Below are 19,002 nucleotides of genomic sequence, written 5' to 3' on the forward strand. Positions count from 1 at the left end.
TACAGGTATCTTCCCCCAGTTTTCACTTCATCCCCACCCTTCTTATTTCCCCAGTCTCACTCCCTTCCATCTTCAGCCCTTGCTCAACATGTCTGCAGCAGGACTCTTGGTTAACTTCCTTCTCCCCAGACGATAAACATAATAAAGTGAATTATACATGTTAGCAGGTGATAAGTGTTATGAATCAAAACAGCAGGATATAGGAGAGCTTGGGGAGAGGATGGGCTGTAATTTTATTTTATTTTATTAATTGTTTTAATTAATTTATTTTTTTCCTCCAAAACCCCAGTAGATAGTTGTATGTCATAGATGCACATCCTTCTAGTTGCTGTACGTGGGACGCGGCCTCAGCATGGCTGGAGAAGTGGTGCGTCGGTGTGCGCCCGGGATCCGAACCCGGGCCACGAGCAGCAGAGCGCGCGCACTTAACCACACTTAACCGCTAAGCCACGGGGCCGGCCCCAGGGCTGTAATTTTAAATAGGGCATGTCAGGATAGATCTTATTGAGAAGGTGATATTTTATAGGGGTTTAGCCATGTGGGTATCTGGGGGAAGAACATTTCAGGAAGAGGACATGGTGCAAATGCCTTAAGAAAGGAATGTGCCTGACATCTCAGAAGAGGAGTAACAAAGCCATCTTGCCTGGAGCAGAGTGGGCTAGGAGGGGAGGAAAGGATGCTCAGATAACAGAGGCTCATAGGCCCAGGTAATAAGGACTTTGGCTTTTTTTGTGAGTGAGATGAGGACACTGAAGGGTTTTGAGCAGAGGACTGACATCTAACTTAAGGTTTATTTTATTTATTTTTTATTTTTATTATTTTTTTTGGTGAGGAAGATTGGCCCTGAGTTAACATCTGTTGCCAATCCTCCTCTTTTTGCTTGAGGAAGATTGTTGCTGAGCTACCCTCCGTGCCCATCTTCCTCTACTTTATATATGGGACACTGCCACAGCATGGCTTGATGAGCAGTGCATATGTCCGTGCCTGGGATCCGAACCCATGAACCCCGGGTCACTGAAGCAGAGCGCACGAACTTAAGTACTACGCCACTGGGCCAGACCCCTAACTTATGTTTTAAAAGGATAACTCTAACTGCTGTGTTGAAAAGAGACTGTCAGGAGGCAGGAGTGGAAACACAGACCATTAGGAAGCTGTTGCAGTGATTCAGGTGAGAAAGATGGTTTCTGGGACCAGGAGAGCAGTAGTGAGGTGCCAGTGAGAGAGGAGTACCAGGATGATGAGAAGAGTCAGGGATGGCTCCAGGTTTTGGCCCAAGCAAGTGGAAGAAAGTACTCATCACCTGAGATTGGGAAGGCTACCAAGTAGAACAAGTTTGGGGGGCAAGATCATAAATTCAATTTCGCACATGTTGGGTTGGAGCTGTCTATTAGACACCCAAGGGGAGATGTCAAGGAGAAAGATATGGGAGTCTGGAATTTTAGGGAAATTAGGCTGGAGATTAAAAAAAAAAAAAATGCGTTATTGGCAGATAGATGGTGTTTGAAGCCATGAGCCTGGGTGAGATCATCGAAGGAGTGAATATGGATAGAAAAGACAAGAGGATCACTCTCCTGTAGTCACTCTAGTGTTAAGAATTATTGGAGAGAAGAGGATGAACCAGCGAGGTAGAGGGGGGACCAGGAGATTACGGTCTCCCCAGTGCAAGTGAAGAAAGTGTATCCAGGGGGAAGGGGTGATCAACCTGGTCAAATGCTGCTGAGAGGTTGAGTAAGAGGAGGACGGAGAATAACAGGTCACTGATGACCTTGACAAGAATAGTTTCAGTGGAATGTGAGGGTGGAAGACTGGCTAGAGGCGGTTAAGAAGAGAAAGGGAGGAAAGAAATTGTACATAGCTAGCAGAGATGGCTGTTTTGAGGAATTTTGCTGCAAAGGCAGGCAGAGAAATGAGGCAGTAGTAGAAATGAGGGTGGGGGAAGTGGAGTCGAGAATCTATTCTTTCGAGATGTGAATTGACTTTTTCCTCAATACCCACATCTTGTTGGTTGCCATTTCTGTTAATTCTACCTCCATAAACTCCCAGAGTTACTACTCCCTAGCCCATTACCCCTCCGCTACCTCAGGCCCTCATTATCTCTTGTCTGCATTACTACAGTAATAGTCCAGTGTGTCCTCTATGCTGCCACCAGCCGGGAAGCCACTGGCCACGGTTCTCCCTTGCTGACTTCCTTCCTAAAGGAGGAAAGGTAAGATGCCTGGATGGGGGATGGATGCTGTTTCCTGTGCACAAATCAGGGTCCCAGCAGGAAAGAGACCACACTCCAATTAGAATAATGTGAGGATAATTTAACAAAGGGACTTTTTCCAAAGAAATGGGCAGGGTGTAGGAAAACCACAAAGGTTAGTGCAATTTTCTGAGACTAGCGACCAGTGGTTCTGTTACCCCTAGGCTTTAAGAGGGTCCCTGGAAGGGAGGGAATGAAAGATACGGGTTCTGGAAATTTCTGTGAGGCTGAAGAGTGAGTTTCTGCCAAGAACCTGGAAATAAGGGTGGCCCCCGAGAGAAAAACCCACCCAGAATAGATGTGGGAGTAAATCCAAGATGGTTGATCTGTAAATGTGTGACTGAAGTGTTTGGGAAACAACTAAAGGCCATCAAGGTGGTGGCTGGGAACATTTTAGGGGGGTGGGGCTGGACTAGGACCCTAGTTGGGTGAGCAGAAATCCCATCAACTGTATTGTGAGCCAATAAAGGTAAAATGGTTACAACAGTGTCTAGCACTCAGCAAGCACTAAAGTAGTTGCTATTGTCAAACCCAGCCTGGCGAGAGGCTAGGTGAACAGAAGAGAGATCATAGAAAAGGAGCGTCCCAAAAGCATCTGGGGGAAACATATATACCGGCTCTGGCCGTGGAGATACTAGGCTGAACTGAGTCCTTAGAATCAAGGCTGCCCCTGTGGCAGGGGACAAGATCTCAAGGTTTCTTGGCTGAGAGACTTGTCATACCATCCCCTCTTCCCATCCTGGGGGTTCCAAGTTCATGGGGCTAACCTTCCAGTAACTGGGCTTCTCAAGAAGCAGCCCAAACTGCCTTGGGCTATTGATGCAAAAATTCAGGGCTGCCTGACAGTTGTATTTCTCTGTGCAAATTAATACCTGGGCTTCTGAGGTTTGTACTACATAAGCCTTTATTCTGGTCAAATGCCAGCCCTGCATAGGGAACTGGATCTACTCACTGCACTCATGAAACTGGGTTTGTAGCCAGAGGCCTGCAGATCATACCCCTCAGTACAGCCAAAGGTGCACACCTTTAGCAGCACTACTTTGTGCCAGTTCATCTGCAACAAGTGGGAAGAGTGAGAATGAGAGGGAAGGAAGTTCTGGTTAGAGGGGGTAGGTAGGCAAGGTGCCAGGGCACAGCCGGGAAGGAGAGTAGGGGCTGAAACCTTTGCCTCACCTTAGGCACCTCCTCCAGGAAGCCTTCCTTCATCCTTGCTCCACCCAGGCTGGGATAGGTGCCCTCCCACTCTCATTTCCTGGCATTGGTCACACTGAGCAGGGAGCATCTGTTTACTTGTCAACACATCTGAGCTGCTGGAAGGATAATGTCTTATTTGTGTTTGTAGCCCAGGGGGCCTGGTACGGAATAGTTACTCAGTTAATGTTTCCTTGAGTGCATGATTTAATGAATAAGACGGAGACAACGGATGAATTAAGGACAAGAGGGCGGATTGTAAACTCTCCAGGGCAGGAACCCGGACTGCCTTGTTGTGCAGTAATCCCCAGTGCCCAGCACAGTGCCTGCCAAAGTTAACGCCCGGTGTTCCGGATAGGCTGACTAAGGGTCAAATCCCCTTCGCCTCCTCTCGGAAGCCTACCCCAACCACCCCTTTCTCCTCGCTGCTGCTGGCGAAGACAGAACTTCCAGTCTCCCCAGCCGCACAAAGCAACATGGAACTGGATCGTGCCTGAGCTTGTTCCCTGCCGCTACAGATGTAGGGTCTTGTCCTTCCCCCTGAAGGAAGTCGCCCAGGGCGGGAGTGCTCCTGGCCCTGTCTGGTCAGGGTATTAGGACCTGAAGAGGCCAGTATCCCAGGTCGCTCAGGCTTCTTCTGGTGAGGGCGCAGCTGGCTCTGGGGCCCCCTCCAGCGAACAATTCCCGGGCTGCGCCACGCTGGGGGCGGGGGCGGGGAGAAGGGGACGGGTAGGGGGGCGTCCGCGGCTCTCCACCCACCCTTCCTCAATCCCTTCCCCCCGGGTCCCGGCTCTGGAGCCCTCCTGGTAGCCCCACACTTTGCAAACTTTCGAGTTTTCCTCCACTTGCGTCACGGAAAAGGCAGGAGAGTGACAGAGTCCAGGAGGCTAGGCGGCGGCGGCTGGCGAGCTCCCCCGCGCGGCTCTCAAGCCCCTCGGGGCGAGAGATGTCTCACTGCGAGGCCGGACGGGCTCGGGAGTGCGGCCGCCCTAGGGACTGGTCCTGGAGGCCCGCGGGCCCCTACTTCCCGGGTCGTCTCCTCCCTCTCGCATTCCGATCTCAGCGCGAGCGAGTGAGGGCGACGGCCAGGACAGAAGCGAGGAGGAGGCGGGAGCCCCGGCTCCAGCGCCCCAGGCCCGCGGGAGGGCGGAGCCGGGCCGTCCCAGCCCAGCCCGGACGCACGGAAGTGCTGTGGAGTTTGCCCAATTCCCCAGCCTGCTTTTCCTCCCTCCCTCTCTCTCTCCACCCCTCACGTCCCCCCTCAGCTATTCCCTCCTTCCTCGGGACGCCACCTCCCGGAATCGCCTTTTTTTGTTTTGGAGCTGGTTTCTCGCTGGCTGCGCAGAGGGACTGCTAGTGCTGGAGTTGAAGGCGGGCTGGGGGCTCAGCTCGCCGTCCACTGGCTGGACCCCGCGGGGCCGAGAGGAGGACGGAAGGACAGACGGCCGGGTGCGCCATCAGCTCGCGGGAGCTCACTCTCCAAACTCCTGTTGAGTGTGTGCGTGCGCGCGAGGGGTGGGGGTCTGCTTGTCCAGCGCGCCGGGACCGGTTACTGCGGGGTTTACTTTTGGGCGGGGGTCCTTGGACTGCGATCAGGGTCAGCTTCAGGCTCAGACACTGCTGGGGAATTAGGCAAACAAAAGAGGCCACGCAGCTAGTGACCAGAAGTCGCCTGAGCGCCTCGTCGCGCCCTCTCCGTCTCAGAGGTGGGGGCTGGCCACTTGAGGGGCGGGGAGAGGGCGCCCCAGCCGGCTGGGGGCCGGGCTGGGCCGCCGGGGTTGAAGAGTTGGCGGCCTGTTGTGTAAGCCTCAGTCCTTGTTTTCCCTGCCTGGCTTGTTGTGAAGCCGGACACATCCACCCTTGGACTCGATTCAGGAGGCTGCTGCTTTTCTCCTTGCCCCTCTTGGATTTTCTGGATTTCTGAAAACCCAGTGGCCCAAGAGGAGGAGGAGGAAGGAGGAAGGAGGAGATCTGCAGAGGAATGTGAGAGCCTCCCAAGGCCTGAGGAGACAGAAGGAGCTGGGAGCCAGAGCTGCTGGGATTTCTGGAACGGTGGTTTCTGAGCGATTCTCTTCTATTTTAGAACATTGTTCCAGTGGAGAGTGGTGAATTCTTGCCCTCTCTGAGCTGGTTTCTCCCAGTCACTTGACTTTTCTTCTGGGAGTGGGAGAAAGAGAGACATCCCCCCCAGGAGCTGCCAAGGGAAGGGAGAAAGACTATGGACATGAGCCCTCCCTGCTCACATGTGTGTGCTGGGAGACCAGAAAGGGCAGTTTCTGGGCCATGGACATTGTTTTGAAGAGAGGAAGGCTGGACAGCATCTGTGGGTGCAGAGACCCTGCCTAAGGGGCTGAGAGACTGAGTTGCTGTGGCAGGCCTTGAGTCGCTAGTGCATTCTTGGACACCGTAGTGAGTGTCCCCAGTTCTGGGCAGGACCCTCTCCTCATCTTTCTCTACCACTGGCCCAGCCATGGCACTGAAAGGCCGAGCCCTCTATGACTTCCGCAGTGAGAACAAGGAGGAAATCAGCATCCAGCAGGATGAGGACCTTGTCATCTTCAGTGAGACCTCGCTGGATGGCTGGCTGCAGGGTCAGAACAGCCGTGGTGAGACAGGGCTCTTCCCCGCCTCTTACGTGGAGATCATCCGTTCTGGCACCAGCTCCAACCATGCTGACTATTCCGGCAGCCCTGCAGGCTCTCTGGGCACCCAGGTGAGCTTGTATGACAGCTCCAGCGTGGCCAACCCTTCCAGGAGTGGTGGGGGCAGTGGCTTCCTCTCAAACCCAGGCAGCTTCGAGGAGGACGATGATGATGACTGGGATGACTGGGACGATGGATGCACAGTGGTGGAGGAGCCACGGGCTGGTGGGCTGGGCACCAATGGGCACCCACCACTCAACCTCTCCTACCCTGGTGCCTACCCCAGCCAGCACATGGCCTTCCGGCCAAAGCCACCTCTGGAGCGGCAGGACAGCCTGGCATCTGCCAAGCGAGGCAGTGTGGTGGGGCGCAATCTTAACCGTTTCTCGTGCTTCGTGCGCTCTGGAGTGGAGGCCTTCATCCTGGGTGATGTGCCCATGATGGCCAAGATTGCTGAGACATACTCCATTGAAATGGGCCCTCGTGGCCCCCAGTGGAAGGCCAACCCCCACCCATTTGCCTGCTCCGTGGAAGACCCCACCAAACAGACCAAATTCAAGGGCATCAAAAGCTATATCTCCTACAAGCTCACGCCCACCCACGCTGGCTCACCTGTCTACCGGCGCTACAAACACTTTGACTGGCTCTACAACCGCCTGCTGCACAAGTTCACTGTCATCTCGGTGCCCCACCTGCCAGAGAAGCAGGCCACAGGCCGCTTCGAGGAGGACTTCATTGAGAAGCGGAAGCGGCGGCTCATCCTCTGGATGGACCACATGACCAGCCACCCTGTGCTGTCCCAGTATGAGGGCTTCCAGCATTTCCTCAGCTGCCTGGATGACAAGCAGTGGAAGATGGGCAAACGCCGGGCAGAGAAGGACGAGATGGTGGGTGCCAGCTTCCTGCTCACCTTCCAGATCCCCACGGAGCACCAGGACCTGCAGGATGTGGAGGACCGTGTGGATACCTTCAAGGCCTTCAGCAAGAAGATGGACGACAGCGTCCTGCAGCTCAGCACTGTAGCATCGGAGCTGGTGCGCAAGCATGTGGGGGGCTTCCGCAAGGAATTCCAGAAGCTCGGCAGTGCCTTCCAGGCCATCAGTCATTCCTTCCAGATGGATCCCCCCTTTAGCTCTGAAGCCCTCAACAGCGCCATTTCTCACACGGGCCGTACCTATGAAGCCGTGGGTGAGATGTTCGCTGAGCAGCCCAAGAACGACCTCTTCCAGATGCTTGACACACTGTCTCTCTACCAGGGCCTGCTCTCCAACTTCCCCGACATCATCCACCTGCAGAAAGGTAAGACTCAGTGCAGGCAGGAGACCCTTACTGAGTCTGCACTCTGCTGGGCACTGGGGATCTGAGAATGGCCTGGACAGAACAGAGCGGCTCGTCTGGTCTTTCCGTCTCTGTATCATTCATTCATTCCACAAGTGGGTTGAGCACCTCCTATGTGGTGGGTGCAGGGATATTACTGTGGATAGGTCTGGTCCCTGTCCTCATAGAGCTCGCTGTTTACCTTCTTGTTGTCTGTTTGTTCATTCATTCATTCATTTTCTCTGTTTCTGTCTCATTTACTCATTTACCCATCATGCTCTGAGCCTTCAAGGTATCAGGCTGGGTCTGGGGACATGGAGATAAGCAGGGCCCAGGCCTTGCCCTTGAGGAGCCCACAGGCTCATGAGGGACCTGGACACAGACCCAGATAACAAGAGCACAGAGTGTGGCCTGTCTTCCCACTCCTCACAAGCTCCCCTCCCTGCCTTTGCAGCTTCGAAGTCTGGTCTCACTGCTGCATATCCTATCTGTGAGCTCCCTATCCGTGTGCGGGAGGGTCGCTGTCCCCATTGTGCAGATGAAGAAGCTGGTGTTCACAGAAGGGTCGTTGCACAGGGAGTCCGTGGCCCAGCTAGGAATGACCTTTCCTCCTGCACCTCCCCAAGGACACATCCATGTTGGCCGCCTCCCAAGGCCAGCCGTGTTTTCAGTTCTCACGGCCCCCTCCTTGGGGGAGGGACAGGATGGGCCCCCCTCTGTTACTGTGGGGCTGTCAAGGAACTGCCAGGGAAGTGACTCATCCCGGGTCACCTAGGGGCACCCGGGCTGGGCTGGGGGAGGAACCAGGGGTCCAGAGCACTACCCGCATGGCCCATCTGACTCCCCTTTCCCGAGCCTGACTTATTTTCTTGCCTGAGCAGTGACTCAGTGGCTGACCGGGCAGGTGGCTCAGTCCTGGGGACAACAGGCAGGGCAGATGTCAGGAGAGAGGTGTGGTTCTCCCTGGGGCTGCTTGGTAACTCAGGAAGAACGTCCGCAGGGCGTGGGGCCGGCTCCCTGGCCTCTAGGCCCTGAGGTCAGGCCTGGCTTGGTGGGGAGATTTTCCTCTGGGGGGGACCAGGAGGCAGGCCTTTGGACTGAGCCTGGGGGACAGCAAACGCCACCCCCTACCTCAGTACCCAGAAGAGTCTGGAGTAACCAGCCCTGGCTCTCCTTTACCAGGAGTTGACTTCTAGACCTTCTCCAGCTCCCAGCCTCCTTTCTCCCCTCACTTTCTCTTCCTCTTTCTCTTCTCTGCCCTTTTTTTTCTCATCTCCACATTCCTCTCCTCCTCCTTCCCTCTTCTTTCAGCTTCAGGAGACCAGAGGCCTGAGTTCTAGTCTTGGCTCTGCCCCCGATTTGCTGTGTGTCTCTGGGAAGTGCCTTCCCCTCTCTGGGCCTTAGTTTTTTGGTCAATAAAACTGGGAGGGTGGAGCAGTGAGCTCTTAGGCCCTCAAAGGTGGGGGGGGGGTGGACATGGTACTCCTGGGGAGGGTCTGGTCGAGGATAGAGTGATACCTTAGAGCTGACTCTGAGCTCTGGGGCAGGGATAGGGCAGGGGAGGTGGCCTGGGGCTGGCTCGGGCCCACTGGGGCAGGTGTCTCCTTGTGCGGAAGTAGAGCCACGCGCACTGCTGTGCTAGGGCCTGGGAAGCTGGTTCAACCAGCTCCTTGGATGGCATGTTCCTGTGTGGGCAGGGGGACGAGGGCAGCAGGGCACAGTGATTAAACAGCTGTCCCCATGCAGTGCCTGGGGACACTCACCCAGGGCAGAGCTGGGGCAGGAAGGCAACCCCATACCCAGGGCTCCCAGGCTCACATTGAAGCAGGAGGGAGTGGAGCCAGACTGGACTTTCTGACTCCGGGGCAGGGAGACAGAGTTGAGGGAGGCCATTTCTGAGTCTCCACTGGAGGTGTTTCTAAGAGTGAGGGGCCAACAGTCCTCTGGGTGATGCATTCAACCTCAGACAGAGGCCGACCTACCTTCCCTCCCCCGGAGGACTCCTCCCCAATAGGCCAAGCCCTTCTGGGCTTACTCTTCCTTGTCTGGGCTCTGCATTGCCACTCCCAGGCCTGTGGTCGGGTGAGTTAGGGAGGGGGCTTGGGGGAGGAGGGGTCCCATGGTGGCCCTGTAGGTGGATCCCTTTCTCAGAGGAAGGAGCAGGAAAGTTGGATCCTGGGTCCCTGGATTCTTTCCAGCTTGTCCGGACATCTGAACGGATGGCGAGTGTATGAGAGAGGCCATGAAAGGAAGGAGACGGAAGGCCTACGCAGGGTCAGGAGACCAGGATTTGGACAAACGTTGCCTCTGAGGTGACCTTGAAAGAGTTTTCTCCTCTCCATGTCCACGTTAGTAGAATGGGATGTGGAGTGTGGTCGGCGCTGAGATGACGCCCACCAGCCCATCTTCCTGCTGGCTCAGCCCCTGGAGCTCAGTCCAGGGGTCTCCTAAGAGAAGGGCAACCCTATAGTTAGCTGTCCATGCCAGGGCAGTTTGGGGGTGAAAGGGGGCCCTAGTAATAGTTACCCTGGGACAACAGGGCAAGCTGGGTCCTGTGGTCCCCTACCTGAGAGCCAGCCAGGGCTGGGCTCTGTCCTAAGGCTCGTCATAAGCCAGGGAGGTCAGTATGGTCCCCTCCATTGTACAGACGAGGCGCGGTGAGGTGGGATGATATGCAGAGCAGGAACTGGAGCCAGGTGTATCTGACCCCACAGCCCAGGCTGTTTCCACTGTGCCGGACAGACGGGGGAAGGAGCTCCCCAAGAGATGGCCACCTGCGGTAGATGAGCCAGAAGGGGAAGGAGGAGGGAGGGAGGCTTGGGGCTCTAGCACTCACTCTGCTGCCATCCTTGGTGGGCTGGAGGCAAGCCCAGGACCACAGAGCATGCATGGAGGGGCCATGGAACTCACAGGTTGGCCAAGGCAAAGTGGCCCTTGCAGGACCAAGCTCTTGCCTGGGGGACAGGTGGGTCCAGCCTCTGTGTTCTGGGCCATCAGCTAACCCTCCCTCGACCTCCCCTCCTGGGCTTCCATAAACAAAGAGAATCGTATCGCCACAAGTGACCACCAGCTGGTTTTTGCTGTGACAGAAAAGGAGTTCGCACACAGTTGCACGTACCATCTTGAGCTCTTATTTTATGTCAGTCCTAAGTACTTTATACGTATTAGTTCATTTAAACCTCAACTATACTATCGGGCAAGTGCTATTATGATCCCATTTTACAGATGTGGAAACTGAAGCACTGTACCGCTGTGAGCAGTTGTGAACAGCATCACATCTAGTCCCACCTGTTCCATTTGACAGTGGGGAGACCTGCAGCCCAGGCGAGAGCAGTGGCTTGCTGGAAGTGACACAGCTGGGACTAGGACTCCGACCTCCTGTCTCCAACCTGGGGTGGTGGTAACTCCCTCCAAGAGGTGGGGACAAGAGGGATTAGGTGGGAGCTTAGGGAATGTCTGGGACCCTGGAGCTCTGAGGCTCCAACCCTCCTTTCCCCATTCCTGGGACCCAGCCCATGGGACAACTGCCAGGGCAGGAGGCTCCCCTGGGTCCTCAGCACTCAGGTTGAGTCCTAAGAGGAATGTTGAGGAGATGCTGGACAGGGCTGAACCCTGACTTCCAGCGGGTTGCTGGGGCACATTGGTGTTAGCTGGTCCTGGCCCCAGATTTGAGTCACAAGGTCGAGAGGTGACAGAGAGCAGGGTGGGGCTTTCACCTCCCCCTCACCCCTGTGGCCTCTGCTCCCCCTCCCTGGCTCCCTGCCTGTCTGTGGATACCTAGCAATTGCAATAGATTCATTCCTATTATTTGGGCCTCAGTCTCCTCATCAACAAAAGGGGCCTTTCCTTCCTCCAAGGCCATGGGCAAGAAAAGCCCTCTTGAGTACAGGTCTACCCTTCCTGCACCCAGACTTTTTAGGCAGGTGAAATCCAGGCTAGTTCAGTGTCTTGCCTTCTAGTAGGTTCCTTTTGCTAAAGCTTAACTCCAGTTTCTTTGTCTTGCTGTTTTCTACCTTCTTTCTTATGGTCCTTCCTACTCCTTGGAACCTTCTCAGATCCCCGAGTCCATTTTTGGGGGACCCCACACAAATGCCTGGAAGACTCAACCTGGGGTCCCTGCAGTAGAAGTGGTGTCCACTCTCCAGCTGTCGGGGGATACCTCTGGGCCAGGCATCTCCCACTTATGGGGCAGGAATGAAGCTAGGAACCCCTGGGCAAGTCCCTCCCCCTTGGGGCCTCAGTTTCCCCTACACAGTCGTGGGGTAGAGGTGGGGGTTGGACAGCTGGCCTTTAGGGCCTCTCCAGCTCTGAAGGCTCTTATTGGGTCTTCATCCTGGGTTGTGGGGTGATCTGTCTTCTGCTGCCCAGGCCTGGGCAGTCGGGATGGGGCAGGAGGTAGGAGGTGGTTCAGGGAAGGTGGAGGAAGGACTGAATGGACTGGGAGCTGGAGACTGTAGAGTTTTTTGGGTCCTGTGTGTGAGCAGCCATGGAGACTCTCCAAACTGAGTCTGTTTGCCAGAAATGCCACTTTTAGCCAATTAGCCACGGACTTGCCAGGTAACATGGATGCTGCTCCTTCTGAAGGCATCCAGAGTTATTCCAGCATATAGAGCCCCGGGCCTGGCAGATAGTAAATGCTCAATAAATGCACCTTGAATGCATCGGACAACTTGAGTGAGAGTAAAAAGAATACCCTCAGAGGCCTCCTTAAAGAAGTGGGAGCATCGATAATGAGTGTGCTGTTTGTGTGCGGTGGTTACTTTGAAGTGCTCCAGCAGTGTGCTCTCCTCCATGCCCACCCTTCCTACCTCCTGACTCTTCTCTGCACGGTGATTCCTACAGCCCTGGGAGGAACGAGTGCCAGGCACAGGCCACCTGCCTCCTCCTCCCAGCACGGCCCCACTGGCTTCAGTGCAGGATTAGTCAAGTGCCTGTTAATTCAGAACCGAGATTCACTCACCAACTGCTTATTGATTCACTCAGATTCTTCCAAATTGGGTCCCCTGCCCAGGTTCATCCCCCCGCCCCCATCTGTTACCTGGTTATTCCAATGGCCTCCTCTAGTCCCCTGGAGGCTGGGGTGAGGAGGGGCCAGGGCCTGTCTGTGGGGGAGACACACACAAAGGAAAACTCCAGGTGGCCTTTGAGGCGCTGTTTTAGAATCAGCAGTGTGATGGGGGTGGGGAGAGGTGAGATGGGAGAGGCATTCTGCCGGGGGACACTGCGGGAGGCTCCAGTGTAGAAGTGGCACCTGATCAGGGCCTTGAATTATGCATCAGGATCCAGCGGGCAGAGATAAAGGTAGGAAAGAGCCTGGGGTCAGTGTGGAATGGGTGCAGGGCCAATTTCCAGAGGGCCTCAGGGGCCAGGTGCATGGGTGTAGACCTTGATCTGCAGGCAGTAGGGAGCCAGGGAAGGCTTGGAGTGATGGGTGCCCAGCTCACCTGCTCTTCAGGTGCTGTGGAGAGCCTCTCAGAGGCTGGGACCGAGGTGGGAGACCCGTGGGGGACTCTTGTAGCAGTCCAGTGAGGAACTGGTTGAGTCAGTTCAGCAGACATGTGTCAGGGTCTGCTGTGGGCAGGCCTTGTTCTGAGTGCTAGAGACATTGAGCTCACAGCCCCGAGGGAGAAAGTCAGAGAAACCGCTGGGTGGTGAGAGCTGTGCTAGAGGGAAGCCCAAGGCACTTGGGAGCATTGGGAGGCACCTAATGCAGTGGGGACTCAGGGAAGGCTTCCTGGAGGGGGTGATGTCTGAGCCGAATTAGGAGCCAGTGTCAGAGATGATGAGGCCTGTGGTGGGTAGGGACAGCCTGGTCTTGGAAATAAATACAGCTAGCAGGGCTATGACTGGTCCCCTGTGGGCTGCTGGCGGTGCCACATGTATGGAGGGAAGATGTGCTGAAGGTGGGAGTTTGGGGGACAGCCAGTGGAGACACCCAGGTGGCTGAACCGTCAGTCTGGAGTCTGGGAGCGAGGTCTGAGTCGAGCTGATGAGGGTGTCATCTGCCCTTGAGGGGGGCTCACAGATGGTATAGGGAGCAAATGGGGGAGACCAGAGCCCTAACCTCCCTTGTTCTCCACTCTACCTGTGCCAGGTGCCTTCGCCAAGGTGAAAGAGAGCCAACGCATGAGTGACGAGGGCCGCATGGCTCAGGACGAGGCAGATGGCATTCGCAGGCGCTGCCGCGTGGTGGGCTTCGCCCTGCAGGCCGAGATGAACCACTTCCACCAGCGCCGTGAGCTCGACTTCAAGCACATGATGCAGAACTACCTGCGCCAGCAGATCCTCTTCTACCAGCGGGTAGCGCAGCAGCTGGAGAAGACGCTGCGCATGTACGACAACCTCTGACCCCGTGCACCTGGCCCCTCCCCGCCCCTGGGCCTGGTCGCTGCAGTCCACTCTGCTCTCCAGACATCCCGCCCCAGCAGTGTCTGAGGGGCTTGGGGGTGGGCTTTGGAGGAGTGATGGGTACCCGTGGGGAAGTCTCCACCCCTTAGAGGTGGGGGCACAACAGGGGTGAGAATGGGGCCAGGAACCCTCTAGGCTGAGGCCTGGGCTGCTGGTCAGTCACTTGAGGCCAGGCCAGGGTCTTAGCCTCCCCTAGAGCCTACAGCACTCACTCACCTGGCCACCCGCCCTCATTCATTCAGCAGACACCGGGGCCTGCTGCCGCCCCAGGTCAGATCCCGGGCACCAGGGCTGCAACACGCCTGCCCTCGGGGAGTCCCCAGTCAAGGCGGAGGTCAGACATGAAACAGCCAGGGGCCATGAAGAATGGCCGATGGTAAATAAGGGGTTCCTGGAAGCTCACAGAAGGGACCACTCATTCAGCTGGTCAGGGAAGACTCCAGGGAGTAGGTGACATTTGAGTAGTGTCTTGAAGAATGACAAGAACTTATCAGACAGTAAATGGGGACAGTAGATAGGAGGACATTCGGAAGAGAGGAACAGCATAGCTAAGATGGAGACATGAAGACACCCCTCTTCTCTCCCTTACCTTTCCCAAGCAAGTTTGGGGCCACCTCGGTGGGGATTCTGGCCTGTGTGACAGAGGGGAGCGATCTTCTTTGCTCCCATGTCCCTGTCCCTGCCCCACCCCTGCCCTCTGCAGGAGGGGCTGCAGGCCAACTCCCTCCTGACTCCCCTCCACCTGCTGAGCCCCACTGCCCTTTGGTTAGGGGACCATGCAGCATCTTTTCCCTGGGCTCAAGGTGCTGAGACAAGCCATGGAGCCCAGGACCCTGGTGGCACCTTCCTGGAGGGGACACCCAAAAGTTACCAGATATTTGAGTTCACCAGCAATAGTTTCCCACACTCCGAGCAGGCTCGGACCCCAGGTTCCCAGGGTCCCGGCCCCTGTTAACCCCAGCATCCTTCCTGTTGCACGGTGGGAAATCCAACGGGAAAAAGACAGGGCCAACACACCCACCACCCCAGGGATCCTGGGCCATCTGCCCACGGTCAGCTGCACTGTGATGCCAACCAGGTCCTGGTTGGATTGTGCTGTTTCTCACCCATGTTTACATCCTTGAGGGGGCTACTCCCTCCCCCCTGGCCAGGGCGTGGTCCAGCAGCCGGGTGGGGGAACTGACAGGTGCCACCGCTGGCCCCCCAGGAGGTCATGGCTGTGCCTGGCTGCTGCTGCTTGAATCTTTTTTTCTTTCTTTCTTGTTTTCTTGATAAATCTTTTACAATTAAGATAACAAAAGCATGACTTTTTTGTTTCGGTCTGGAGGGGATGAGGATGGGGGAAGGATAGAACCCTAATTGTCCCTGGGAGCTACTGGACCAGATTCTGAGATCATGGTGGACACAGAATTTACCCCAGAACCTCAAAAGTTGGGGGGAGGGCTGTGCTGGTGGGAGGTGCTAGCTGGGGAGCTAGAGGTGGCCATGGGCCCCAGCTGGATGCACACCCTTCCCAGACCTCACAGCCTCATCTCTCTAGTGGGTGGAGTCCTGCGGGGTGGTTGGCTGTGCTGCTCCCGGAGCTAGTGATCTAGGCCTGAGGGTCGCATGAGGAAGGGATAGGAGGCCGTGCCCAGGACAGTCTAATCCACAGGGGGTTCCTCTCCCCAGGGAGCCATGTCCCCACCTTGCCCCCAGGAAAGCCCAGTCCAGGGGGGTGGGGGTGGGGCTCAGAAACTGTATCCTTTCCCAAGCTGTCCTGAGTGCCCAGCCCTGCAGTGGCTTCCAAGTGGGAAACAGAGGAGGACCCCTAGCTGTGCCCTTGGGGGTGCCCCAGTCAGGATGAATGGGAATCTGTTCACATGAAGGACAGAGGTATGTTGGTGAAACCACAGTTCTCTTTTGGGGCAGTGGGGACTTGGAGGAGGGAGGTCTGCCGGAGTCCGGGCATCAGGAGGCTTTGGCCAGGCCAGGGGCCCAGGGGACTCACGGCAGTAAGACGGGATAAGGAGTGGCAGGTGCAGTGGGTAAGGGGCAGCAAAGGCTCCCCATTCAGGGCAGAGCGTCCTCAGAGGAACTTCTGGAATGGTCCTCTGGCCCTGAATTTAGGTCAGATTTGGGACTTTCTGTGGAATTTTCCCCTCCCTCCTCCCTGCCCTCCTTCCTTCATTTTCCAACCCACTCGGGGACCTTCCTGCCCTTAACCTCTTCTTGGCTTTGACCTCCAGGTGGCCTTCTGCACAGGGCACCCTGCCCACAGGGGGAGGTCTTCCCGAGGCCAGTCTGCGTAGGGGTGGTGGGAATGCTCTTCCTAACCCACAGTGCCTGGAAAGTCCCCTGTTCATGCTTCCTGCCCTGGGAACAGTATTATCCTCTTGTGCGCCTTCCTTGAGAGAAGGGCCACCTCCCACGCCTCCCATCCACAGGGTGAGGGAGTCGGTCTGACACTTTTCTCAGGGGGGCTTGGAAGAATCAGAATGTGATGTCTTGGGATGGGTCAGGCCTCCTGCAGGCATCGTGAGGTCTCTAGGCTGGCACAGGCGTATGTGTGGTGGGGAGTGAGGATGTCACAGCCCCTCTCTCTGGTTTCTTTCTATCTCTGTGTGGGTTGGGGTGTTGGAATTTGAGATTAGTCTGCGCTGGCTGGAGCCCCTTTCAGCAGGAGACTGGGGGACTCGTGGGGGGGGCATCCTGGTGGTGGCAGGGCCTACTGGCTGGCCTCAGTCACATGCCAGGCAGATGTTCCAGACTGAGCTGGGCCCAGCTGCCTCCAGTTCCCTCCCTCACTTTGCTCTGAGGGGGGTGGAAAACAAGGCCTCTCTTTCCGCCCTGGGCAGCTACAAGGACCTGGGATGGGGGCGGGGGACCTCTGATCCCCAGTCTTGGCCCAGCCTAGGAAAGGAGTCTGCTTTGTGGCCACATGTGGGGGTTGGGGATGGAGGCAGCCCTCAGATCTCGCATCCTGGTGCCTTCTGGACACAGGAGGGCCATGAACCACTGTGCCATGGCTGTGGCACTGCTCTGCCATGGCTGGAGCAGAGCCAGGCCTGGGGGAGGCAGGTAGCCCTGGGCTCACCTCAGCACCACCCCTCCATCTCATGGCACAGCCACACTGTCATCCACATGGTCACAGATGCAGTTGCCCAACCCAAAGCAGACGCAGACACAGCCACACAGCCACACAACCTGCCCACAGGCACATAGGCCACACCTGGCCACACATGTATACATGGTCATACACTCAGGCACGTCCACACATGTGTTGTCATCTGTTCACAGCATTAGCCTCAGCCACGTCATCACAGCCATACCCCGATCCCGTGCACACAGTTATATCCTCACACAGTGACACACACACACACTCAGACATACATGACCACAAAATCACACATGCATATAGCAAAGGTGTTACACACATGTAGCTGCACCTGGACTGCACCACCTCCTGGGGGAGCCAGCCAGGACCATCCATCGTCTGACACCACCAAGTTCAATTCTTCATTGCATAGATGGGAACTTGAGGTCTAGTGAGGGGTGGCAGCTGGTCACATCACCCAGTGGGGCAGGGGGATGCTCCGGGACCAGAGCCCACCTCCTGGTAGGCTTTGTGGCCTGGCCTTGCCCACTCCTGGGCGAGGCTGCCTCTGAAGGCCCCTGGCTGAACCCACCCAACAAAGCTCCAAGCATCTCCCATCTCTGAGGCAGAGCTGAGGCTGCAGTGTCCACGCGAGCAGGAGCCAGGATGTGGTGGGCAGGGCCCAGTCCTGGGCGGGAGGAACATTCCTGCACCATCTCCTCCCCAAGCATGCGAGGACTGGGCCCGCCCTGCCTGCCTGTCCGCTGACTCAGGCCTCCAGGAGCCAAGCCTGCTCGGCTCCCCACCCACCCCAACCTGCTTCCCCACCAGCTCAGGCCACTACCTCTTTCCACTGGCAGGACTCAGTGAGCTGTGGCAAAAAGACCATGGGGAAAAATAAAAATTCACCTCCCCTAGACATAGCTCAGAAGGGGTGACTGTGAAACCCCACTCTGGGGTTCAACATAGTTTAACATGTACCTTTTCTCCTTTGTTTTCGTTTTGTTAGTCAAACCCCAAATGCAGTCCAGTCTGTTTAAAAAGCAGTGTTTCATATAGCTGTGGCCTCCTTGATCTGCACAGCAGCCCTGGTAGGTATCATTATTCCAGTTCACAGATGGAGAGACGGAGACTTGGCCAGAGGGATGACGGGACCTGCCTAGGATCACACAGTGAGGCCAAGGTGGGGCTGGACTCAAACCCAGCTCTCTGGCTGCATTCCTTAAAGTCACGTGATTAACTCATGTAGGTCCGAAGGAAGGGGGTGGCAGATCTCAGCTCCAGAGGTGAGAAAGAACGGGAGGCTGGCAAACCAACTGCTGAAACGTGAGGGGGCTTTGAGAGTAGGGTGAGTCCCACCAGCCCCCGAGGGATGAAGAGGCTGAAGACAGCATTGCACAGTGGCATCTGCAGTGACTCACGATCTCCATTTACAAATGACCATGTGTGAGGAACATCGCTTCATTTCTCTGTAACTGACCTGAATTTCTCTTTTGCTTTCTCACTCACCAACATGGTAGAAAAGTAATCTGAAATCAATGTGGGGACCCCTCCTTTCCCCAGGGATGCATATAAGTTTTGGAGATGCTCCATTTGAAGACCATAGGCAGGCCCCTGGCACTTTGAATTTTAGAGGCTGAATCCCACATCCTATCACACACATGAAATGTGCCTGATTCCACATTAAGGATAAATCACATATACCAATTTGAGTGGGTTCGGTTTATTACTTGACAATGTCTTGTAGATATTCAATTAAACTTTATTAATTTTGATTTTGTCTTTTTCCTTTCTTTCTTTTGCCTTTTCTTTTAGTGTTCTGCTACTTTTTTTTTCCCTTGGCTGCCAATGTTGTTGTGGGTTCTTGCAGAGCTCCCGGACCCTGGCACTAGGCCTGTGGTGCCCACCATGGTCCTAGGTTAGCATTGGACCTTTTGGTCATCTTCCCCCACCTCCTGCCTTCCCACCACTTGCTCCTTTGATCCCCATCCTGAGGCCTCTGTGGGTCTGGCCCTTTCTCTGTTTTGAACACTCAGGGCTCCCTCAATTGCTCCGGTACCTTGTGGGCCTCAAGGAACTTCAGGGGGCTGGCAAAAGTCCCTGCTGAGGCCTGTGGCCCCCTC

At 55.9% G+C, this 19,002-nt stretch overlaps 1 protein-coding gene across 1 annotated transcript; it reads left to right on the forward strand.

The window, feature by feature from the left end:
- The first annotated feature begins 4,219 nt into the window (after positions 1-4,219).
- Positions 4,220-18,654, forward strand: SNX33 (sorting nexin 33). The gene is made up of 2 exons (XM_004421841.3): positions 4,220-7,377; positions 13,490-18,654. The coding sequence occupies exons 1-2, from the start codon at positions 5,907-5,909 to the stop codon at positions 13,741-13,743; spliced, it is 1,725 nt and encodes a 574-aa protein (XP_004421898.1). The 5' UTR covers positions 4,220-5,906; the 3' UTR covers positions 13,744-18,654.
- Positions 18,655-19,002: the final 348 nt, after the last annotated feature.

The sequence above is a fragment of the Ceratotherium simum genome, chromosome 3 (genome assembly GCF_057802395.1).
Source record: "Ceratotherium simum simum isolate JZ-2026a chromosome 3, ASM5780239v1, whole genome shotgun sequence".
Lineage (NCBI taxonomy): Eukaryota > Metazoa > Chordata > Mammalia > Perissodactyla > Rhinocerotidae > Ceratotherium > Ceratotherium simum.

Coding starts and splice junctions, on each gene's coding strand:
- SNX33 (XM_004421841.3), top strand. CDS start 5,907: ATGGCACTGAAAGGCCGAGCCCTCTATGACTTCCGCAGTGAGAACAAG. Junction 7,378..13,489: donor CATCATCCACCTGCAGAAAG/GTAAGACTCAGT, acceptor TACCTGTGCCAG/GTGCCTTCGCCAAGGTGAAA.